The sequence below is a fragment of the Protopterus annectens genome, chromosome 3.part0 (genome assembly GCF_019279795.1).
Source record: "Protopterus annectens isolate FY-2018-M chromosome 3.part0, PAN1.0, whole genome shotgun sequence".
Classification (NCBI taxonomy): Eukaryota; Metazoa; Chordata; order Ceratodontiformes; family Protopteridae; genus Protopterus; species Protopterus annectens.
This window is the reverse complement of record NC_056731.1, coordinates 796,064,129-796,089,275: the sequence shown is the minus strand read 5'-3', so window position 1 is coordinate 796,089,275 and position 25,147 is coordinate 796,064,129. Positions and strand designations below refer to the sequence as shown.

The 25,147-nt window shown below is 41.3% G+C and overlaps 1 protein-coding gene across 2 annotated transcripts in view; it reads left to right on the top strand.

The window, feature by feature from the left end:
• The window catches only part of SLC12A7 (solute carrier family 12 member 7), a 2,260,604-nt gene that overhangs the window by 1,459,551 nt on the left and 775,906 nt on the right, over nt 1–25,147 (top strand). For both annotated transcript variants that reach the window (XM_044065144.1, XM_044065145.1), the window contains one exon: nt 15,279–15,425. In XM_044065144.1, coding sequence (XP_043921079.1) covers nt 15,279–15,425 — 147 coding nt within the window. The remainder of the gene's footprint in view (nt 1–15,278; nt 15,426–25,147) is intronic.

The following is a 25,147-nucleotide window of genomic DNA, read 5'->3' as shown; positions in this document are numbered from 1 at the left end:
AGAGAGCTCAGCCTCCAGTTTGGCTATATAGCTGCATCACTCACATATATTTGTATTTGTTGGGAGGAGGAGAGGGTTGTCTGTGTACATGAGGCAATTGTAACATTGCCTCAAGATTCCCAGATTCACCAGGTGAACAGGAGAGGACGCCAGCAACTGACCCTTCGACATGCTAGAATAGTGTAAAAGATTGCTGTGTAACTGAGTCAGAAAGGACCTATAGGGAAATGGGTACTCAAGGGGATTTAGGTGAATGAAGTACTTTCTTTTTGTTTGAGTGCTTTATCTGTATAAAAATGCTTTAGGAGCAAGTGCTGGGCTTTTCAGATAGAGAATAGGCTGTTTAGATTGCAAGTAGAGCAGTTCCAAGGGAAAAACTGAAGAGCAGACTCTACGGAGCCAGAAATAGTTTAAACTTGATTAACCGGCGCTGCCCGATGCTGCTCTATGAGCAACTTCGCGCAAAAGCGTGTAAAAACGGGCTTTATAGCAGGGGGTTGAAAAGAGCCAGGAATTGACCCAAAATGGCCAATAAACTACAAGTTGCTGGGCTGGAACCCACTCCTCTAGGGACAAATAGGTTGTTCAGTGCTCCCCACTCCCACTGGTGAACAAAGAAGCTTCCTCTTATCCAAATAAGGATATGGATAGCACAGGAACTATGACAAAGTCCAGAGATCAGCAAAATCTTAAGATTGGACTATTCTAGTTCAGTAAGGCAGGAAAACAAGGATATTTTTTGTTTTTTTTTTTTTTTTACAGAGACAGAAGAAAAAGATACAGTAGCAAACAGTAAATGCTATAAAACGGCTAGCGCACTTGAGTGTGTTAACCTAACAGTTAAATTAAACAAAAATAACTTTTTAAAGTGCAAACAGTTTAGAATCAACACAGGTACAGTATAAACAATATGCAGAGCTGTTTTTTAGGCGAAATGCAGTTGAGATTTAGTAATTAAAACGAAAGCCAGACAAAATACTTAAAAATCAAGGAAAGTCACTCTTTCACTCTCTGCTGCTTGTAGAACTCTGCAGGACAACACGAGGAGCTGTGCTGAGTCGTACACAAGCACAAAAGTGCACAAAAACGGGCTTTATAGCAGGGGGTTGAAAAGAGCCAGGAATTGACCCAAAATGGCCAATAAACTACAAGTTGCTGGGCTGGAACCACTCCTCTAGGGACAAATAGGTTGCTCAGTGCTCCCCACTCCCACTGGTGAACAAAGAAGCTTCCTCTTATCCAAATAAGAATATGGATAGCACAGGAACTATGACAAAGCCCAGAGATCAGCAAAAGCTGAAGACTGGACTATTCTAGTTCAGTAAGGCGGGAAAACAAGGATTATTTTTGTTTTTTTTTTTTTTTTTTTTTTTTTTTTTTACAGAGACAGAAGAAAAAGATACAGTAGCAAACAGTAAATGCTATAAAACGGCTAGCGCACTTGAGTGTGTAGCCTAACAGTTAAATTAAACAAAAATAACTTTTTTAAAGTGCAAACAGTTTAAAATCAACACAGGTACAGTATAAACAATATGCAGAGCTGTTTTTTAGGCGAAATGCAGTCGAGATACAGTAATTAAAACGAAAGCCAGAAAAAATACTTAAAAATCAAGGAAAGTCACTCTTTCACTCTCTGCTGCTTGTAGAACTCTGCAGGACACCACAAGGAGCTGTTTGATGAATTAGAAACCACTTGTGTTACCAAGCTTAGCATTCAAATGATGTCCATCTGACTAAGTCCATTGCTAAATAAAATGTCAGCTCAGAAGTTCATTTTCATGGGCTAAAAGATCATAAATAATAATTGACATAAAACTACAAGCAAAAAAGCAAGGTACTCACCCGGCTTCCATTGTCTTGTCGTAAGACTATGCCCTTCTTTCTAAAGTGCCTGAACATTTGTGGTCTGCACAGGATGTTTTAGGATACGGCATTGCAACCTCATTAGGTGAGAGAGAAATGTCAGAGCACTATGTTCCTAAATTTATGAACAGCATTTGTATAGCACCCTTTTTTGTAACTGAAGGTTCAGGTATTAGCCATGTATATTCCGAGTTCATTTCTAGTACTGCCTTGCTTAAGACATCCCTTATTTAAGTATAATTCAGGACATAAATGCAGTCTGTCCAGCTACACATGCAGTACCACTATAATCTTTGATTTCACATTGAACACTGTCTTTTATTGGTCCTTGGTTGGATAAATACTTTCTACCAGTCAGGAACTGGCAACATTTCAGAATGGTCCTTCACAAAAGGGATGTATTTTTGTCTTTTCCAAAGAGTACCATGATGCCGTGTGCCAGAGACATAATGCCCATACCCAGAACACCTCCTCCCTAAGAGTTTTTTATTTAGTTTTTGGTAAGGGTTCCTTTCATCAGTAAAAGTCTGTGCATGTGATACATTATAAACCAAGAAAGTAAGTGCTTGTGTGGCTATCAAAGGGCAAGCCCAGACATTCACTGATGTTACTTTATTATTTCAGGGAGAAACATTCTATGAAACATTACAATCAATGTCAACAGTTTTCTTAGTGACACTCCTCATTATTGGAGGGAGAAACTCATTGTTTTCTTCATGACTTTGAAGGTAGCAGACATTAAGAGCCCCTTGCACTGATGCTGGCAAAAAGATCCACCTCAAAGCTCTAGAGCTATAGAATAGGCCATTGCCACAAAAATAGACACATGCAGGGAAGGCCTCCTGCATCAAGGTCAGCTGTTAAACCAAACCTCTGGTGCCTGTAATTGATGAGTATCTTACCTTGCGAGGTCTCATATTTTCCCCTATCCTCCTTGTCCTCCGTGGATGACAAGGGGGTCCACGCACAAAAGCCATACCCTCAGCTCCCACCTTTGAATAGGCCACATCTTGAGGTACCAGTACCACCCAGCCTCTACATGACTGATTGAAGACCATAGCGATGATGACTAATCCTGTTGAGTGGACCCTTTGAGTAATCCAGCTATGACTGTAGACACTCAGGGTAGGAGGACTCCCTCTACCAGGACCTCAGCCAAGGCCCAGCTGAGCCAGTTAGTAGTGAAGGGAGTCCATTGTTTTGCCCATCCTGGAATCCATGACTCAGAACCAAGATATTAAACAGCGTTAGTCTCCTAGTGTTTTTTTTTTCATATTAGCATCCATGACTTAGAACCTGGACAAAAAGTATTGGATGCATGGTTGAAGCTACAGTCACATGTAGAGGAGAGATTCATAAGTGAGTACAGTTTGAAGACATTGTTAAACCAAGCAAATTCCTCTCTTTACTATGCTTGTCAGTCACTAAACATTTGACATGCATCAAAAGCATGCTTTGCTTTTACAAGGCCATCTATAGGCTCACATCTGCTGGTTGGGAAAACACAAGACTCCCTTCCCCAGAGGTTTACCTAAGGAAAATAAATGTCCAGAAGCATTGTCTCCAAGATGGACAAAGAACAGCAAGTTGACCCCCACCCTATGAACTCTCCTTTCTCAGTGTTATGAGAGCATCTGTCTCAAATCCCCATTCCATCACACTCCCTGGAAGTACTTTCTATGTCTGGGGAAGAAGCTCTATGTAATCATCCCACAGAGCCATTCATTGGTGATGCTATTTAAGCAGGCTGGAAACACATCGACTATGTTCCTTCAGCTTCCAAAAAGGTTGCTATCATCTACAAAGCCTTATTTATGTGGGTAGAACCCTAGCCAAAAACTCTGATGCTGCTTCTTGCTGCCTTGGCATAGTACAGCTCCCTGACATTACAGGGCATTGCTACTCTCTCATCTAAAAATGTACAAAGCTCTTAACTGGTGTAGTAAGAGAGTATATTCCTCTATCTCACTAGGAATTATGACCCACAGCTGTTCATCCGAGTTATTCAAGTTTGTCTGTCTCTGTTAAGCAAATAATGGAAAAGCTTAAGGAAATGCCTGAGGCTCAAGGAGTACCTTGGCCATGTCTTGGAGGTCAGCTGTCCTTTCACAGTAAAAGCTCCAGTGGTAGAACAATCTCTGTTAGTGGAGCTCTACTGTTAAAATGAGTCATAAAAGCTACCTCAGACTATGAAAAGGGGCAAGGTTTATACTCCTGCCTCCTCCCAAAAGGAAAATGTTTTTGTCCTGGTTTAGACTTTGACTTCAGCTAGCATATCTTCCATGTCCATTTCCAGATGGTCATCTTGGAGGGGGGTGGGGTTTAATACCCTTGCTGCTGTAGCATTCCTAGATGATGACACTAGACATGATACATGTCTTTTGGCACATCAGTGTCTGGAAAGAAAACACAGGACAGTATTCTGGTCTTCTCCAGGTTTGACATCACTGCAGTACAAAATGTTTGCATTTGAGCCTTCTTAGGTGCCCAGAGTCTTCATTAAAGTATTAATCATTGTGAATGAAGTCTTGTAGGTGCAAGAGAAAGAAGCTCAAGTTTTTTTTTTTTTTTATTAATCCCAAGAGTGTCGTAGTCAGCAAAGTAGGCAGTAGAACCAGTGGAAGGAACTTTATTAAAATGAAACACAGGAGTAGTTAAGCACTTTCGTCCATCCCTGGATTTCATCAGAACTAACAGCTTTTACACAAATCTGGTTTAAATAGTTAAACAGTTTAAATAGGTCTTCAATATGGTAACATTCCAATTAAATTAAGATAATTAAGTTAACTAAATACTGCTCATTAAAAGACTTAATTGCACAAGTAGATGTACAAAACAGTGTGAAGTGTGTCATCTTAAAATCAATCCATTCAAAATTTTCTAATTTTTTTCTGTAAGTAACCAAAGTCATCTTTTTAAAAATACAAATACATATAAAAAAACTTGTACACCAAAAAAAATTAATCACAACCAAATAAATTAAAATTGCCTTCTTTCAAGTCAAATCTAAGTTATGAAAAGATAACTTAGATTAGGTACTTATCAAAGATAACTTTAAAACTAAACTCCACTCCTACCTCTCATCCAAATGGAGGTGTAACTGCATTCTACCTACCTAGTTCTCCTATCTCCATCTCTAGTGCCTCTAAGTTACTATTATTAGGAGTCAAACTCAATACCTGCTAACTCTCAGATTATTTTTATTCTAAGCAAATGTTACATACAATGTTCTTCTTTCTTTCTTTTGCACATGTATTCTATTTTGAATCTAGCTTGATTATAATATGTCTGTAATTTCTGTATTGCATTTGTATTTGTAATGTTGTAACTTTGTACTGCGGAGCTTTTCTCCCCAGGCCTCCACTGAAAACAGGCTCACTGGGCCTCCCCGGTTATCAAACTGGAAATAAATAAATAAAATTAAAAAAATGCAAAATTTGTGCTTTAATCACCAACAATAAAACAATTACAAAATAAAATATTTTACAATTTGGCCGCTCTAACTTTAAGAAGAGGCTGTAAGGAAACAAATTTGTTGAGGCCAGGCTTAACTGTGGCATCCCTCCTCAGTTGCCAAAGAGAATGTTTTGAAACCCATACAGGACAGCGAATGTTTGTATAAAGCGTTATTCAAACTGACCCTCTTCATGTCATAGAGGTGATCGTAAATCCAGTTGGCCAGTTTCCTGTCTGTCTTCCCTATGTAAAAATCATTGCATTGGTTGCAAACTGCAATGTAAACTAGGTCATTAGAATTGCAGTCTCCCTTCCTCAGGGTAACAACAATTTGACATAGGTTCTGTAAGGTAACTGTATCTTTCTCTAAAATATATTAACAATATGTGCACCTGTCACACTTAATCGTACCTAGCTTCATTGTGGATTTACTCTTTTCTAACACCTCCATCAAATTACTATGCACTTTGTAGACAAATGTAGGTTTGATCCACAAATAATGATGTAAATCCTTGTCAAGTTTAAGGATAGCCTAATTGTAAGTAATGATCTCCTTAACCATGGTGCTAAGTCCATTATGTTCCATGGCCATACCCAAGGAAAAATTTGCCTGATTGGACTCTGAACTCTTGCCAGTGTCAGCTGATAAGTGGGGTTTCCCGAAAACACCTTGAAAATGACTGTCCCTTTTATCCAATACCTCTGTCTTCAGTTTAATAACCAAATCTAAGAGGTGGCCTCTGTCCAAAAGCATTCCAGACATAACATCAAGCTCCTGTATCAAAATTTTGTCACTGGATGTCATACGGGTGGCCCTTATAAACTGCCCCTTAATTAAGTTTCTCTTACAGTGCATCAGTGTCTTCAGTTTAATAACCAAATCTAAGAGGTGGCCTCTGTCCAAAAGCATTCCAGACATAACATCAAGCTCCTGTATCAAAATTTTGTCACTGGATGTCATACGGGTGGCCCTTATAAACTGCCCCTTAATTAAGTTTCTCTTACAGTGCATCAGATGGTTGCTTGTAAAATGGAGGCAGTGTTGGCCATTGGGACCACTGGAGAGGCTGTCACTAAAAAGAGCTCTTCTGGACTTGGACCTTGAATAAGGAACTGCTTCTAAAGCCTGTCCTTATCTGGTTTGCTAACTAGTCTGTTGTGTGATCTGCAAACACAGAGAGACATGAACTATTATCCTTTCTATGATGGGAGTTCATCTGACAGCAGGTTACACACAGAGGGCATTAAAGTTTATGTCATGTCTTAAAATCAGGTTGTCTACAAATGATTTAGTACCCGGTTCCCCATGAATGTCCGGTGCACTGCTGGAGAGATTCAGCCCTCTTTGGTCCGCACTCCGACTCATTGACGAACGGCGCTCCTCACTGACCTTGTGGCTGGCTATCCATGGCCAACCGGACATCCTTAGCACTGCGGTATCATTAAGTTTAGGCAGGATTCTGACTTAGAGGCATTCAGTCATAATCCCGCAGATGGTAGCTTCGTACCACTGGCTCCTCAGCCAAGCACATACACCAAATGTTTGAACCTGTGGTTCCTCTCGTACTGTGCAGGATTACTATCACAACAACACATCATCGGTAGGGTAAAACTAACCTGTCTCATGACGGTCTAACCCCAGCTCACGTTCCCTATTAGTGGGTGAACAATCCAATGCTTGGTGAATTCTACTTCACAATCATAGGAAGAGCCGATATTGAAGAATCAAAAAGCGATGTCACTATGAACGCTTGGCCGCCAAAAGAAGGATGCTTCATGCTTACCAAATGATTTATAAAAATCAGTGTATGCCAAGATCATATATTCCCCATTCCGAAGGAGGGATGGGCCTCCATGAAATTGATTACATGTATAGATCTGCAGTCATGGGACTCAACACATATTTACTGACCTCACAAGATCCAAATGTAGTGAAAGTTTTGAAACATGAGAAGAATAAATCTAAGATGACATCTATGCTTAATTTAGCAAAAACATATTGACGTCAAGCGGGAATGGAAATCAAACCAGAAGTAGATGAAAACCAGGTAGCAACTGAATGTGCTAAAAAACAAAAGAAAGTATATAAGGTGATGGACCAGATGAGAAGGCAAGAAATGTGGAAAAAAAATAAATATAATTGCAAGTATAGCAAACATCTGGAAGAGCCTCATGTTGATCAAGAACGAACGCAGGAATGGTTAATGAGAGGTGAATTCACATCAAGAAGTGAAAGGTTAATATTGGTAGCCCAAGATAGTGGGCTACATACACGCTGGTTTACAAAGTCCATTGAACATGTGGGAGAAACAGACATATGTAGGTTTCGTAAAACCGAACTGGAAACAGTCACACACCTTCTTGCTGGTTGCGATGCTCTAATGGCAGAGGGACCGTTTACTTAAAGGCATAATAATGTGGTGAGACTGTAACACTGGAGATTGTGCAAACATTATGATATCTAAGTGGCTGAAAAACACTGGAAACATGAGCCACAAAGAATCACAGAAAATGATGAAGTTTATATCACATGGGATCACCCAGTATCAATAGTCCAAAAGATAAATTCTAGAAAACCAGATATAGTGGTCCAAGAAAAGAAGACAAAAGTAGCATTGATCATTGAAATTGCCACACCCAGTGACTACAATGTCTTGCATACAGAGAGCGACAAAGTCATAAAATACCTGGATCTGTAGGCAGAAACGAGAGCCATGTGGAAGAAAGATACCCAGACAGTTCCAATAGTAGTAGTAGCAACGGGTCTTATAAAAAATAATTTACAATCGTATTTAGGTATGTTACCAATTCATGTAGCAATGTACGAATTGCAGAAGGAGTCATTACTGGGCACATTGCGGGTGCTGCGAAGAGCACTTTTGGCTGACATCAAAGAGTGAAACAATACTAATTTCATGAACTTTAACCATATTTTGACTTGGCAATGGGGTCCATTTCCATCATGGTATTCGAAACCCAAAAGACTTGGAGAAATTAAAATTGGCATTATTTTCTAGCATTTCAAATCTATAGGCAAGTGAATGGACTTCCAGACTCTCTGTCCTCTTCTATAGCTGCAGGTTTGGACATTATGCCTGGTTCGAGTATTCAAGAAGTGGGGCAGTCCAGAGATTGACCTATTTTTGCAGTGGGAGAATATGACCCATCTTTCCCTCTCTTTTACTTGGTTCACCAGTGCAAGAGGTATGTAGCAGTGGATACTTTCTCCACCAATGGGCGAGTAGTTCATGGATGCATTTCAGCTATTCCCTGTTCTTTCATGTCTTATTAAAAAGTTTTAGGAAGAAAGACCATAATTCATTCTCTTCACCTTTGGTAACAGGAAAAAAAGACTGGTTTCAGGGACTTAGAAGCCAGGGAGTAGAAGAAACACCCTATACGAACTAAGAATGACCCCGTGTTTGGAGCGGAAATTTCTACCTAAGAGCATGCTCTGTTCTGTAGATTCCTTGATTCCACTGAATTTGTCAGCTGGCATCTCAGAAGTCATCGATGATGTTAGGAGTCCCTCCAATAGGATGGCCTATGTCTACAGCTGGAAGTAGTGCTCGTTTTTGGGCAGAAGAATGTGCAATACTACATTGAACAGTTAGTTGCCTGGTGATCCTCACCTGTCCCAGGCACCTGTATGATTTGAGCCACAGTTATTGTACTGTCAGTATGCATATGCCATCTGTTTTTTTACATCATGATGACCTTGTGAAGTGAGGTAAAAAAAATAAATGAGCTGCAGAATCTTCCTTTGAAAAACATCTCCTCCCACGGAACCTCAATCATAATCCACGGGCTTGCCCATCTGCCATTAAAGCTTTCTAACTTCATGATGTTGAGTTTCATAGTTTGAAAAATCTTTCTTTTGAAAGACCATCAGCTCTGCTTATGGGAATACAAAGTTTCATGCTGTTTTATGTGGCTGCTCACAAGCATTGGATGCCCCTTATGAAGAATTCAGTCTTTCATCCAAAGCTGGTCTCTTAATTCTTTCTGAAGTAGTCTATTCACCTCTTAGTCTTTATTTGCAGGGACAGAAACCAGTAGAGAAGTCATTCAAAGTCTGGACAGTCTTGTTAGCTTATGTATTACCTGAAATTGGTATGTTTGGGAAAATGGGCTGGATAATCGTCTCCACTATATGTAGACAAGGGCTGTCATTTGCCAAGCAGACTGTTTGAAGTGACTTCCTGTGGTAAACTCCCAATGGTGAATACTGCAGTCAAAGGCCATCACATGCTTCAAAACTGCCCCTACCAAAGACACTTTCACCAGGGCTGTCATTTCCAAGGAGACTGTTCATAGGTTCATAGGTAGGTACTAGGCTATCGGCCCAAGGGCCTACGTAAGCCTAGCCAGCAAGGTTCCATGGCTTACGCCACCGAAGAAAGTTATTTTCCTGTGTCACTGTCGAGCAGAAACACAGAAGTGATCCCCGGTGTGTATTTCCTATTTCCCATTCACTCATCAAGATTTTTTTTTGAAGAGTGCTAATGAAGAACTTTGCTTGACATAGATGGGTAGCTTGTTCCAGAGTATAGGAAGTCTCTGGGACAGGACTCTATCCCTCCAGTGTGTCCTGCTTATTGTGGTGACAAGGTTTAGGTCCCTAGAGCATGGAGCTCGGAGGGACTGGGATTTCTTTAGGTATAGCATGTTCAACTGCTCTGGGTTTGACATAGCTTTATATGTTAGGCAGAGATCACCTTGGAGTAGACGATATGCTACGGAGTAAAGCTGGAGTTTTTTGAGGCGGTCAGTGTAGGGCATTTGTTTGAGGCCAGTAATCCTCTTTGTGAGGTACTTCTGTGGCCTTTCCAGCTGCTGCAGATGTCTTGTGAGGTACATTCCAAAAGGGGTGCTGTACTTTATAATGGGTCTAATGAGTGTCGAGTAGAGGGGAACAATGATCTCTTTTTTCCTGGATGAGAACCTTTTTATGATGAGGTGTGCCACGTAGAAGGAATTCCTGACTACTGTAGCGATATGACTATCAAAGTGAGACTACTGTCCACCTGGGTTCCAAGGTCTCTTATCACACATTTGGTGTTAAGTAGATTGCTGCCTATGTGGTAGTTCATAGGTACAGAGTTTTTACCAAAGGGGATGACACTGCACTTTTTGCCATTGAGCTTGAGGCCATGGCTCTGACACCAGGCATCTGTCTCAGTGAGGCCCTTCTGTAGGATGGCCACATCATTTGGGGACTTGACTATGGCTCCTAGTTTGCAGTCATTTGTGATCTTCATTAGCCAGAGGCCTTCTGTGTTAGCCTGTTTTTCACAGAAGTAGATACCAAACAGGAGAGGTCCCAGGACGGAACCCTGTGGTACACCACTTGTCACTGCTTTGAGGTCAGATTTGGAGTCTGCAACTTTTACAGTGTGGGTTCTGTCAGTGAGCCAGTTGGCAACCCATCTTGTGACGTATGGATTTATACATAGTTTAGTGAGTTTAGATATAATTCCAGAATGGGGGATGGTGACAAAAGCCTTGGCAAGGTCAAGATAGGCTGTGTGAACCACCTTACCCTCATCCACGGCTTTGGTGACTGCCTCAAAGACGTTGATCAGGTTCAGGAGGCATGATCTGCCTTTCACAAACCCGAACTGGGTGGATCCAGAGTTTGGAGGTTACCAATGTCTTTGTTTATGAGTTCTATGATGATACGTTCCATGGCCTTGCAGACCAGGCTCATCAGGCTAATAGGTCGATAGTTCCCGGGATCAGTGGTGACTCCCCCTTTGTGGAGTGGGATAACTGTTGCTGTGCGCCATTCAGTGGGCACAAAGCCTGATGCACAGCTATTATTGAACATGGTGCTTAAGTGGGGAGCCAGTTTGTTCTGAAGTTCATGTAAAATACAGCCTGGGATGTTGTCCGGTCCCATTGATGCTGTGTTTTTGGCTTTAGAAAGTGCAGCTTTTACCTGCATAGTTGTGATTACAGAGACTCTGCATTCTTCCTGTATATATATGAGCCCTTTAGGGGGTGAGAGGGGGGTAAAGATAGCACTGAACCTATCTGCCAGGATGTTGGCAATATCAGTTGGTTCTGTAATTTTCGTGCTGTTGTGCTGTAACTCAGAGCAGATCTGGGTGTTGCCATCTAGATTCTTTGCATAGCTATAGAATGCTTTGTGGTTGTCTTTGGATTTAGTGGTGATTTTTTTTTTCATAGCTAGCTTTGGAGGATCTTATAAGGGATCTTAGCTTCTTACTGAGGCTGACCAGGGAGCTCCTCCACTCATGGGATTTTACTCTCTTTTGCAACAGTTTCTTCCTTCTGTTGTACAGTTTGTTTATGGCAGGGGACCACTAGATTGGCTTCCTTTTTTTGGAGGATAGCGTCTTGGTTCTGTTTGGGATAGCACGATCCATGCACTCGTGTAAGTGCTTATAGAGTGCATTTGTGTAGGATTCAACAGTTGTAACTGTACTGTCCATCTGCATGGGTGTCATGAAGTTCACCACTTCTGTCTTAAGAAACATGAAGTTGGCTTTGGAGAATTTTTTTACTGTGGTTTCCTTAATGGGGGGTGGGGGCGGGATGTGACTTCTGTGGTAAACTCCCAGTGGTGAACACTGCATTCAAAGGCCATGGCATGCTTCAGAACTGCCCCTACCAAAGGCACTTTCACCATGAATACTCACCAAGCATTAATGCCTGAACCACATCTGTGGGAGATGGGGTCTGTTTTGGAGAGTAAGTACTACAGGGCTTAGCTTTTCGTACTTCAACTTGTTCTTTTTCTCTGGTGATTGTGTTCAGAATTCAGTGCAACCAAGAATCCATCATGGCGTGATCAGTTATAAATACCACCTTAAGTTTCTACTGATTAAGGACCATATACTCTGTATGATCTAGCCAGATAAAATGTAAATCACTAAATGAATAATCTGTTACAGTCACACATTGTGTTGCTGGGAAATGATGTGCAGAAAATACAATAATAAAAAATATGGACCTGAATGTAGCTGGGATGCTTGTTTTTTGAATACTGTTTGCCAGAAATATGGACCTGAATGTAGCTGGGATGCTTGTTTTCTGAATACTGTTTGCCATGATAGCTGACTATCACTGGGGCTAAATATGATGTTTTGTGCAGTTTTGCCATTATAAGATGTTGTTACAGAACTGTTTACTTGAAGGTGGTGTGGTATGTGTGTGTGCGTGCTTGCTTGATATCCCCACATGTTACATTTAGTGATGCTTAAAGATACAAAATGAACTATAAATGCAGTAATAAAAAATGGACCAGAATGTAATTGGAACACTTCCTTTGCCACTAAATGTTTAGCATACCAAATGACTGCATCAAATCATGGAAGCTGAATATATTTTCTGCCATTATAAAAAGCCTGTACTCCTTACCTTTAAACAACTGTTTGTGTGCACGCATTCATTCACAAGTATGCATGCCATTATCTTAATGGACTCTGTACTCTCAGCAAATTAAAAATTAATACTTGCTCAGTACTCACTGTCGTAGTCACATTCTGTGCTGCTGGGAGATATAAAAGGAGCTGCACTTACAGTGCTAAAAACACTTCATTGTCTGATGACTGACTAGGTTGGGCCCTGAATATATCATATCTCTAGAATTAGTAAGTTTGGGGCACTTCTGCAAATATAAAATGTTGGTACCTACCCCACCTTTATATCTCTATGTATTTAGCTATATCCATCCATCCATCTATCTATATAAGTGTCTATGAAGGAGGAAGGGAGTGAGAGAGAGAGAGAGAGGACTTGGGTTACAAAAGTGATCTCGGCTTTTTTGTCTAATTTTATATAATGTTTTGCTTGCTGCATTTATTTTTGTTTCTAGTTGGTGAGGCATTTTGTAAGCATATTAATGCACAGTACTGAAGGCTATGTCCTAAGAGCACACTAAGCACAAGGCACTCTCTGCAAGGGCCTTGTGCACACATGCATGCACTCATTTTGGAGCCTAACCTCCACTTCATTTGTTATTGTTTATATAAAATACTTATTACTGCAGTGTTTTTTTTTTCCTTTTTGAAGTAAGCATAATTGCCGAGTCAAATCAAAGATAAGAGTATAGACTTTAGCGTGTTTTTATCAAAGTTAGTTTGTAGATTTACATGTAAATGAACACAAAGGTAGAGTGCAAGAACTCATTAAATCTGTTCTGCAATCCTTCATGTCATAAGGGTGTAGGAGTATAGAGTTACAGGACTAGTCTGCCCACTTCAGGCATGTAGCAGGACACCAATCCCAAGGAGTTTTCAACTCCAGACTTTTACATTTAAGCACACAACATGCATTCAGTTGTCAGGTGACTGGTGTAAGTCCCTCCTAGAGTCCTCTCCAGACCTTTACAACACCCTACTGGTACCATTTATTAAGCCCTTGCATATGAGGTTCTGATTGCAGCACAGTGACAGCAGAAGAGGTCAGAGAATGAGCAGTGAGGTGTAGGTGGTTCATGAGAAAGTGATTCATGATATACACAGAGCTGCAATGCCGATACTGGAGTCCCATGGGAGCTACAACCCAGCATTCAATCCTGTTTGCGCCACTGATACTCATGAGGGACATCTGTCTAAGCAGATGCCTAGATGTTGCAGGGCAGCTTGGGAAAAAAAGGTAGTCACTTTGCTGGATCTCAATACTTAAAGGTGTTGCTGTAAATTAAATGTGGAAGTTTTCACATCTTCTTCCCCTGCTTGTGTTTTAGACACTTCTTCTTTAGTATAAGAATCATGTCAGACTAGAACATTCTCCCCGTTCACCTACAAAAGTGTGCCATGTGCAGTTACTTGGGGCAAAACAACTTGGGAGTGTGGTTCAGTCAACTCTTGGAACAAGGTCTGAGCCTCATTTAGTGCCATAAAAGGAATCTCATCAGCTAAATCTACCAAAGTCCCTTTTGGCTTACTAAGATTCTGCAAGCCCAGAAATTAAGTACCAGCCTGTTTGCTTAACCATTCTGAGCGAGTTGCCCTTGAAAAAGAACCACCTAGGTATAGTCTGCTTAACCATGTAAAAATGCATAATATAATGAAGGATATAAACAGCAGTTGTTGTCAAAGAAAAACTCACGTTTAGAAAGTTCATTTGCAAAGATTCCCATATTCATTACAGTAACTTTTTCACCTGTTCATGAATTCTGTCCAGTTATTAGCTTTTCTTCCCCCCATCTCTCATCTTGAAACCCACTCAGGTTAACATTTTAAAGCCTTTTCAAAGTAAAACTGGAAACGGCACACTTTTACCTTGAGGAACCGAATGGCAACAGATAAAATTTCTGATACTATTTAAAACCAGTTATTAGTTTTGCTTGTCAGGCAGTGAATTTTTTTTGTCAGCCATTTGAGGTTTGCTAATCGTCTGAATGCATCGGTGGTTTGTCTGACTTTGATTTGACAGTTAGAGTACAGAGCTGAATTTAGAAAAGGCAACTAAATCATTGAAATTCTTGCCTTCTGTAATAAGCATGTCATTCAGTCTTCTGTATGTCAGGTGCTTTTATTTTCCTTTTCACCAGTTCTCTGCTGTTTTAATTGCCCTCCACGTCTGCTAGAATCAAAAATATTTTGCTTCACTACCCAAGATCTCAAAATCTTATGACTATACTTTGTAGGAGAGGGACTTAATAAGATGAAATCATTTCATTGAATGTTTTAGCCCATGCACTTGGTTTTATGAAACGCATAATTTCTTATAAAATTCTGAAATGGTTTCTTTGCAGCATCAAACCAAAAGATTGTACTACAGTGCAGATATGAATTTTAGGCAAATTGTATTACTTGTGTCTGTTATCATCTGAGGGTTTAAGAAGTGTACAGCTTAGATTTCTAAAATCATTAGTGGGGTGTGGGGATGTCTGAGTCATACAAGGCTGTTAAGGATGTGTTTGCATGATCTTACATTACTTTAAGCAGTATTAACACAGAGTTATTTTTTTGTTTTATTTGTAGGCTCCTCGCATGGGCACTTTTATTGGTGTGTACCTGCCCTGTTTACAGAACATACTTGGAGTCATTCTCTTCCTCCGGATGACCTGGATTGTTGGGACTGCTGGAATACTTGAAACTTTCTGCATTGTCTTCATGTGCTGCTCCTGTGTGAGTACAGCAGTTATATACAGGTTACTCATCAATAGATAAGCACCTATTTAACTGTTAGTAATTGATTATTGCATCTTAGAGATCACTGATTACAATCTGCCTAATTAACTTCCCCTCCCAAGTTTCTCACAGGGTTTCTGGTGTTACCTCAGAAAGAGAGGCAGTAAGCTGTAACTGATTCTTTTAGCTTTTTTGTAGTGTCAGCGTGAACAAGCGCTACCAGGATTGCACTCCCATGTCTTGCACAAAACTATGCAATGTAACGAATTTTGTTAAAAATGTAATAGTCTGCAATATAAACAGTTCAGCTGTTGGCAGCTAAATTCATAGGTTCATAGGACGATACTAGGCTGTTGGCCCAGATGCCCTTATAAGCCTAGCTATGAATTTCACCTGTGTTCCCACAAAGTCAGCACCCGTTTCCCCTGTCCAGGAGGGACACCGGTGGGATCCCAGGGGTGTATTTTATGTTTCCCATCCAATTGTCCAGGTTCCTCTTAGGGCTAGTGAGGTATTCTGCTGTATTATTTATTTATTTTTACTAGAGTGGGGGGCCATAGCTGTCAACTGTCCAGATTTTTGAAGAATGACCAGATTTTTGTCTCTTATTTTCTGTCTGTTCCTTATAAAATTTGTGATTTTCTGGCAAATCACTGGGATGATCTGAAGATTGAAGTCACTAAATAATGAAATACATTTAAGTTTCAGACTTTGTATCCTTCTAAACATCCATGGTAACACAAATCTTGTTATTCTAGCAACTTTCTAAGTTTCTTAAGACCAATAATTACAATCTTTCCCTATTTTTGGACTTTGTCCCCCCATTACATCAGGTTTTGTCCAGATTTAGGTTCATAGGTAGGTACTAGGCTATCTGGCTGAAGTCATTTATAAGCCTAGCCAGAATGTGTTGGCTTTCGGCGCCCCCTTAGATTAGTTCCCTGTGCCTCTTTCCAGCAGAACCACTGAAGTGATCCCCGGGGTAAACTTTGTTTCCCATCCACTCATCAAGGTTTCCCTTGGAGAGTGTTAGCGAGGAGCTCTGCCTAATGTAGATTGAAATCTTGTTCCAAAGCATAGGAAGTCTCTGGGACAGGAATCTATCCCACAGCACATCCTGTTTATTGATGGTGAAGTTTAGATCCCTAGAGCGTGTGTCTCGAGGGGATAAGCTTTTCTTTAGATGGAGCATGTCCATCAGTTCTGGGTTGGACATGGCCTTGTATGTCAGGCAGAGATCACCTCTGACTAGGTGGTATGCAACCGAGTACAGCTGGAGTTTCTTCAGTCGAGCTGCATAGGGCATCTATCTGAGGCCAATGATTCTCTTGGTGAGGTGCTTCTGTGGTCTTTCCAGCTGTTGCAGGTGTCTTGTAAGATACATCCCAAATGGGGGTCTGATGAGCGATGAGTAGAGGGGCACAATGACCTCTTTTGATCTGGATGCCAACCCTTTTGTGATAATGTGGTTCACGTAGAAGGATTTTCTAACTAATTTGGCAATGTGATTATCAAAGGAGAGATTACTATCTACTTGGGTCCCCATATTCCTTATTATGTCTTCCATATTTAGGGGACTACCACCTATGTGGTAGTTTGTGGGTACTTTGTTTTTTCCAAAGGGGATGACTATGCACTTTTTGACATTTAGCTTGAGGCCATGATTTTGACACCAGGTATCCGTCTCAGTGAGACCCTTTTGGAGGATGTCTGTGTCAGCCAGAGAGTCAATTATAGCCCCTAGTTTGCAGTCATCTGCGAACTTGGTCAGCCATAGTCCTCCTGTGCTTGCCTGTACCTCTGAGAAGTATATGCTGAACAGGAGGGGGTCCTAGGACTGAGCCCCAAGGAATGCCACTTGTAACTGGTTTAGAGTCAGACCTAGCTCCCGCAACTCTTACCATGTGGGTTCTGTCCGTGAGCCAGTTGGCAACCCAACTTGTGACATAGGGGTTTATGTTAAGGCTGGTGAGCTTGTCTATAATACCAGAATGGGGAATGGTGTTGAAGGCCTTTGCGAGGTCTAGGTAGGCTGTGTGTACCATCTTTCCCTCATCTATAGCCTTGGTAACTGTCTCAAAGAAGTCCACCAGGTTTAGGAGGCATGTCTTACCCTTAACAAAGCCGAACTGCATAGGGTCCAGTGTTTGGAAGTTCCCAATGTCTCTGTTAATGAGTTGCATGATGATGCGCTCCATAGCCTTGCAGACCAAGCTAGTCAGGCTTATAGGGTGATGGTTCCCGGGGTCTGTCATGGCTCCCCCTTTGTGGAGCGGAATAACCATTGCTGTGCACCACTCTATGGGTACATAACCTGTGGAGAGGCTGAGTTTGAACAGTGTGTTTAGGTGAGGGGTTAGTTCGTCTTTGAGCTCGTGTAGGATGCAGCCTGGGACACCGTCTGGCCCCATTGATGCTGTGTTTTTGGTTTTAGAGAGGGTTGTTTTAACCTGAGTGTCTGTGATTTCAGGGGCTCTACATTCTTGTGGTATGGTTATGTGCCATTTTGGAGGTGAGTGGGGGGTGAAGTTTGCGCTGAACCTGTCTGCCAGGATATTGGCAATATCAGTCGGTTCAGTGCATTTTGTACCATTCTGCACTAACTCCGAGCAGATCTGAGCATTGCCACTTAGATTCTTGACATAGCTAAATAATGCCTTGTGGTTATCTTTGGAGTCCTTGACAATTTTTCTTTCAAAACTCGCCTTGGATGATTTTATGAGGGGATCGTAGTTTCTTGCTGATACTGATCAGGGATGTCTTCCCTTCTTGAGATTTTACTCTTTTCTGTACTAGTTTCCTCCTTCTATTGTATAGCTTGTTTATGGCAGGAGTCCACCAGACTGATTTCCTTTTCTTGGAGGAGTGAGTCTTGGTTTTGCTTGGGATAGCATGATCCATGCATTCTTGTAGGGGCCCGTAGAATGCATTAATAAAGGATTTTACAACTTGGACAACATTATCTTTAGCATGGGGGCTTTGAAACTTTCCACCTTGGTCTTAAGTAACGTGAAGTTTGCTTTTGAAAAGTTTTTCACGGTGGTTTCCTTGTCCTGGGGTGGGGGAGGAATGTGGATATCCAAAGTGATTTGTCTATGGTCAGATCTAACCAGCGAGGGGTTGACCTCCGGTGTGGAGCACTGGTCGCCCATGTTGGTGATGACCAGGTCCAATATGTTGTCACCTCTGGTGGTAGTGTTGACCAGTTGATCCAGGGTTTTTGAGTTAATAAATTCTAGGAAATGTTGGGCAAGGGAGTTAGTACTTGAGTAGTTCTCCCAGTTAATGTTTGGGTAATCGAAATCACCCAATATTAGGGTGTTTGTTAGGACTTTTATATTTCCCAGTGTTTCCAGAAATGCAGAATGGAGGTCCTGGGACATGGTGGGTGGTCTGTAGCAAGCTACAATTTGAATTGCAGTTTTGCCCATTATTAGTTGCACGTGGATGATCTCTGAAGCATTGTGCTGTGCCACTAACCTGGAGGTGTGGGTATCCTTGATGAAAATTGATACGCCCCTGCCTTTTGTATTTCAGTCCAGGTTCTGTGGCCGAAATGTATGGTATGAGTTGTAACCTGATAGTGCTGGGGTGCTCTCTGGAGCCTTAAACCAGGTTTCTGTTACTGCACATATATCGATTTTCTCCATACTGAGGAGTGCCTCCAGTGCGTGCATTTTGAGGTTTAGACTTCTGGCATTAAGTAGCAGTACCCTCAGTTTTTTGTTACTTGTGCTATTTACAGCAGTGGGTTTGTCTTTTGAGCCTTGCCTAAAAAAGGCACTATGGGGGTGGCAAGTGCCTTGGCCAGTATTCGAAAGCCTAAGGGTGACAGGTGCTAGTGAAGCAGCGTGGCTTGTTGAGCATGTCTTCACAGGCGGACAGACACTGGATCCCTTTGAATGACACCAGAAACTTAGCCAAATGTTGAAATTGAAATTTTTTTTCTTTACACCGTGGTATTATTCTTGGTGAGGGCAGGATGCTACTCACGGTCAGGGTCATACAGGCCTGGGCTGCAAGATCAGAGAGCTCTTCTATATCTCTTTTCATGTAGTCCAGGGAGGTATGGCTCAAGTCATTCACACCAACATGGACAATGACAAAGTCATATTTGTACTTGTTCTGGAGTGACCTGAGTGCTTGTGTTATGTGGTAGATCCTGGCACCCGACAGGCAGCTAACAGTAACTTTCTCCTTATTCAGCCTAGTGAGTGGGACGTCAGTGTGCCCGACTATGGAGTCACCTATTACTAGTATGTTGGGTATGTTATTTTACCTTAAGGGCTGTGATTGCATGGCACACTGGTTTTATGAAGTATGTGTTTCATGATTTGTGTTGGGGGGTGAAGGTTGCGTGGATGTCTGCTTTGGAGGTCTCTCTTGCTTTTACAGATTTTTATTTAGAGCCTCCAAGTATGATTTTGTGTATTTATGGGTGTTTTTGCCGGTGCCGGTTTAATGGATCTGTGTGAGACTGGTGGTGTGATGCAAGTATTTCCCTTCTCCTCTTGACTGTCTGATCCAGCCTTGGGTTGAGATAGCTTAGCCTCCAGTTTGGCTGTATAATTGCATCTCTCACATTTATTAGTGTTTGGTGGTAGGAGGAGAAGGTTGTCTGTGTACATGAGGCAGTTGTAACATTGCCTCAAAATGCCCAGATTCACCAGTTGGACTGGAGACTACGCCTGAAACTGCCCTTTGGACATGCCTGGATAGGAACAGTGAACTGTTTTACTGAATGGCTGGTAACGTTGAATAGAGAGCCTTGTCCTTCTGTACAGCATAGGAGGGTCTAGTGCTAGGGTTTATAAGTGCTTGCTATGAGTTTTGAGCAAGTGCCGGGCTGAGAAATGAATGGCTTGAGTTCTTAATTTGAAAGTTTGTCTAGTTCCATGGGAAAAATTGAAGAGGAGACTTTGTGGAGCCGGGAATAGTTATACCATAGCTGACCAGCGCTGCCTGGTGTGCAAAACTGGGCAAATGCGGTATTTATAGCAGGGAAATGAAAGAGATAGAAATTGGCCCAAAATGGCCAATAAACTACTAATTTCTGGGCTGAAACCACTCCTCCAGGGACAGATAGGCTGCTCAAAGCTCCCCTCTCTCACAGGTGAACAGAGAAACTTCCTTTTATCCAAGTAAGGTATGGGCAAACACAGAGATTTGTAACACAGACCTGAATTCAGCACTTAACCTGAAAACTGGACTATACTAGCTTAGAAAGGCAGGAAACAAGTATTTTTTTTGTTTGTTTTTTTTCAGAAAATAAAGCAGATACAATCAAAAAAACACTTTAAATGCACAGATAAGGATACTTATTGTTATATATCTCAGATCAGAATTGTAGTCAATGCCCCTAGTAATAAAGTAGGAAAAAACACAAATACAGTAAAAACAGATGAATAAAGTGCAATTTTTTTATATTTATAAAACAATAGAAAATGAACAAACTGATTTAAACAAGTTACCCAATTAACCAGAAAAAAGCTCAAAACTGAGCCCTGCTCCAGCAGTCTTCAATCAGATAAGTTCTAACTGCACACTCCTGCTGCTAGGGTGCAGGGGAACCTTCTCCAAAAAAAAAAGATGGCCTGGATCAGTGCTCAAGTTATACAAACAAAGCTAGATTCAGCAGGCCTGAATCTGGTGTATGCTACAGCAACAAGGCTCACCAATTTCAGAAAGAAACAGTTCAAATAAGCAGGCACAATAAGCCTGTGACCAGAAATTCCCAGCTCAGAAGGGCAGAATCCAGCCTCCCACAAGAGTGCAGACCACACCTTCTTAATGTAAAAAAAACTGGCCCAAAGCCCAAGTGCTTAAACCAGAACTAATACACTTTAGGATAACAGACACTAAGCCTTCAATCAGCAACTCCCAACTCAGAAGGATGTAAGCTACCTGTCCTGCCACAACAGTGCAGACCACAAACCTTCCTAATGTGAAACAACTGGTCTGAAGCCCAAGTGCGTAATCCAAAGGCTTAGAATAACAGTTGCAATTTAATCGGCTACTAACAAGCAGTAATAAATGCAGCAGAAAAAATGCTATTAAGTACTTTTAAGAATAGGCAGCAAGAGCAAAATAAGTAATAAAGTAGGAAGAAACACAAACACAGTAAAAGCAGATGAATAAAGTGCATTTTTTTTTTCTTCTCTCTGTATTAGCTAGAATGAGCTAAAGACACTAGACTGGGAGGAGTGTCACAGATCAAGATTCTTCTACTAAGAGATTGAGAGGTATGAGTGGGGCATTAATCATTAATGACCATTTTTCAGGCCCAACCCAGGATGCGCAGATGTATTATTAGTCAAGTTATATAACAAAGGGAGCAGATGTACACCATGCATAATATGTAAATGTTAATGTATGTACATAGTTTTTGTTACAAGAAGGTAACCAAAGAAAATACAGTAAAAAGAACATTGATTAAAACTAAAACACAATAATGTGAAGGAACTAGAGAAGATATAGTAGCTAGAGAGGAGAATATGCACATATATATTCATGGACAGCTGTGCGTTGTGAGTCAGGATTGCCAAGAGTGTCTGTTCCAAGAGTATTCATAGGAGTTATGTGGCCTAAGCTAGACATTTGTTTTCACAGGTTTACTCTCAATGGTGGTCTGAATTGGGAGTAGGCTGGGATATTCATTAAGCTGAGGCAGAGCCTTCTGCCAGAGTTTGGGGCTGGAAGGTAGAAAGTATGTTTGGCACGGTGAAGCTTTGTACTGGGTGTTTTAGAGATGACCCTGAGGGGGACTGATTTCTAATGTTGTAGGTGGGGGTAGTAAGAAAGAGTTTTAGTGGAGAGTGGAGTGAGAGTATGAGGACAGCAATTTGCTTTATGGGGTAGTTAGCATCTTTAATGGAGGAGCGGGTGGTCTTTCTTAGGGATGTGGATATGAAGTAGCAGATTTTGTATGAGAATGATTACAAGGATATGGTGTTCTTAGCTGCCATGGCCATTAGCAATAGTTCATATTCCATTTCAGTAGTTAATATGCCTTTGCTAAGGTGAGTCTAGCTTGGAAGGGAAATGAAGTAGGAGACCATATAGGCCTAGAATAGAAGGAAGTTGATTTTTGATCTGGTTTTCTTACTGTGAACTTAAAAGTCTAGAGTTCATTCAAGCCGTATACCCAGATGGTAGATGAGGTTTGGACTGGAAGGTTGTTATATTTAGATTTTTTTAAGACTTTTCACTAATATGTGTCTTAATATGGAAAAAGGAAAAGGCCTCAGGTTTTAGAAAATGTATAAAATCTGCTGATAAAATGCCCCCCACCAGCACCCATGCCCTAATACATGATGTTTGGGTGTAGAGCAATTAAGGCCAAATTTAGATATGTGTGACAATGTTTTACTCCAGAATGTTACATGAAGAACAAAAAAAAATAGATTTTTAGGGTTGTTGCCTATCAACTCTTCTAACACCTAAGGGAAGAAAAGTAAAGGAATTTTGACAATGGTGATTCAGTCACAAAAACATCTTTCCCAACTACTAAAGTCCCTCAAACTGACATTTCTATTCCTACATTAGTCACTGACAAAAGCAGCACTGGTATTCAGTTTTCCTCATTAGTCTTGTCTCAGTGAGAAGTGATGGTGGTTGAGGATCTGTCCTATGGGTAGAAGAAGTGCACTTTTCCTTTGAAGTAGGAGTTATCCAAGTTCTTAAAATCACTCTGCCAGTGCATTCCTCCAAATCCCGCGGCAGTCCCATCCTGGCATGTAGACTGGGATGAGATGATGAGGGCACTGTTCAAAACATGAACTAAGTTAGGCATCTGCTCTTCCAGCTCTGTTTGTAAGTTGGCATGAGAAGGTCCACAGTTATCAACTTCTGTTGCTCCTTCTGTCATTACTGGGTGCATCCAAGATAATGGCTATCCCATCAACTTTGGCTTCATCCCAGAGTCTGACTTTTGTCTTCAGTGCTGATATGCCTTTGTGCTCTTATGATATCAGTGCTATGTTTGTCAGTGGTGAGGGTCACTAGGGACCTGTGCCCATGAGTAAGCACCATTCTTGTCTCCAGTGCCCTCAGGGCCATTATCACTGTTCACCACTTCAGCATTTGAGTTTTCAGTACTACAGCTCAGAAACTTAGGGCAGGTAACCCCCTGGGTTGGAATGTACCATTCTAGAGTCAGCACCTACATCTGCTTCACCCCCTGGATTCTCCTCACTCTAATACGTTGGTCCCATTCTCTTTGTCCCAGAGAGGTGCCCCCCCCCCCCCCCGATGGACTGGAAGTATGCAATTCTGAGTTTTCTTCCTCTTGCTGAACAAACTCATTAAGGCCTTTTCTGAGTTTCAGGAAGTACAAAAGGAAGTACCTGGACACCCCTACAAAATCTCCCGTCCTGGGATACTGATCTAGAAGTGGAGGCTTCTCCTATATCTGATTCCAGAGTTTGGTGAAAACATTAATGCAGCAACAGGGGTCATAGTCAATTGACCTGCTGTGTCAAGAGAAACAGATATGGTTGGAGGCTTTCCACTCTTTGGCTGGCTCCTCCTGCTGGCCAAATGGTTTAGTTTTCAATACAGAGAGTTTGACAAGAACTGGATGTTGTAGAACCTGTCCATAGGAGACTGGACAAGATACTCTACCCTCCCAAAGGCTGTGAATGTTTGTATAAGGTTACCCCAGTTGAGTCTATTATTGTAGCCACTGACATAGAAATAGAACATTTTGAGAACAGTGATCTACCCCTGATAAGGATTTTAATGTGCTAAACCTCTGGCAGATGCATGTATGTATTATGTCTTTTATGTGGCACATGGCTTGATTCAGCACAACTTGGCAGAGAAGACCTTAGAAATGCTTAAAAAGTTGCTGCATGGGAACCTACAGCAAGAGTTAGAAACCCATGAGGCAAACTTAGCTAGTATTAACAATCTCTCCATGTGACAACTTCAGGACATCTTTCACTAATGCCCCATGTGAGAAGTTTTCCACTCCTCAGAGAACCTTTCTGCATAGCCAGCTTGTGGTTTAAGAAAGGTCAGCAGGTCCCATATAAGCAGTATTTCTATAGAAACCAGTGAGGACACAGGAATTCCACTGAATTGATACTTACTTAGAAGGTAGAAGAGATCTGCAAAATCAGAGGTTTAGTAGTCCATGAGGACTTGTCTGACTGTCTCACTCTGGAGACAGTACTGGAGTCAAAACTCTGCCACTTTCTACATGGGAGGCCATCATGCAGGACCAAGTAGATTAGGGAGGTAGTATCCAGAAGCTACAACAACTCTTTCATGTCTCCTCTAACACCACCACCTGTCCATATCTGACATCCTACCCATCAGAAGTCAGTGGTCAGAACATATGTAAAAAACAATCTGACAGACTCATTCAAGAGGTCCCTTCAGACCTGAAAGAGTCAAAAGTCTATCCAAGATTCTTTTGGTTCTCAAGAAACCAAGAGATCTTAGTTGTATTCATCACAGACCTATGTGGCATAAATTTACTTATAAAATATATATGATTCATAATGGTCATGGTGCAGTCAATACTTCCTGCTTAGAAAAGGGTGGCTAGATGAGCTCTCTACACCTTCAGAATACTTACTGTCTTATGAAGACAGACAAATTAGTCAGGACGTTCCTGTAGTTCAGAGTGGGTCCAATTATTATTAGTTTTCAACATCTCCTGTTTGGTCTTGCCATAACTCCCAGGTTGTTCACCGATTGTATGTGGTTGTCAT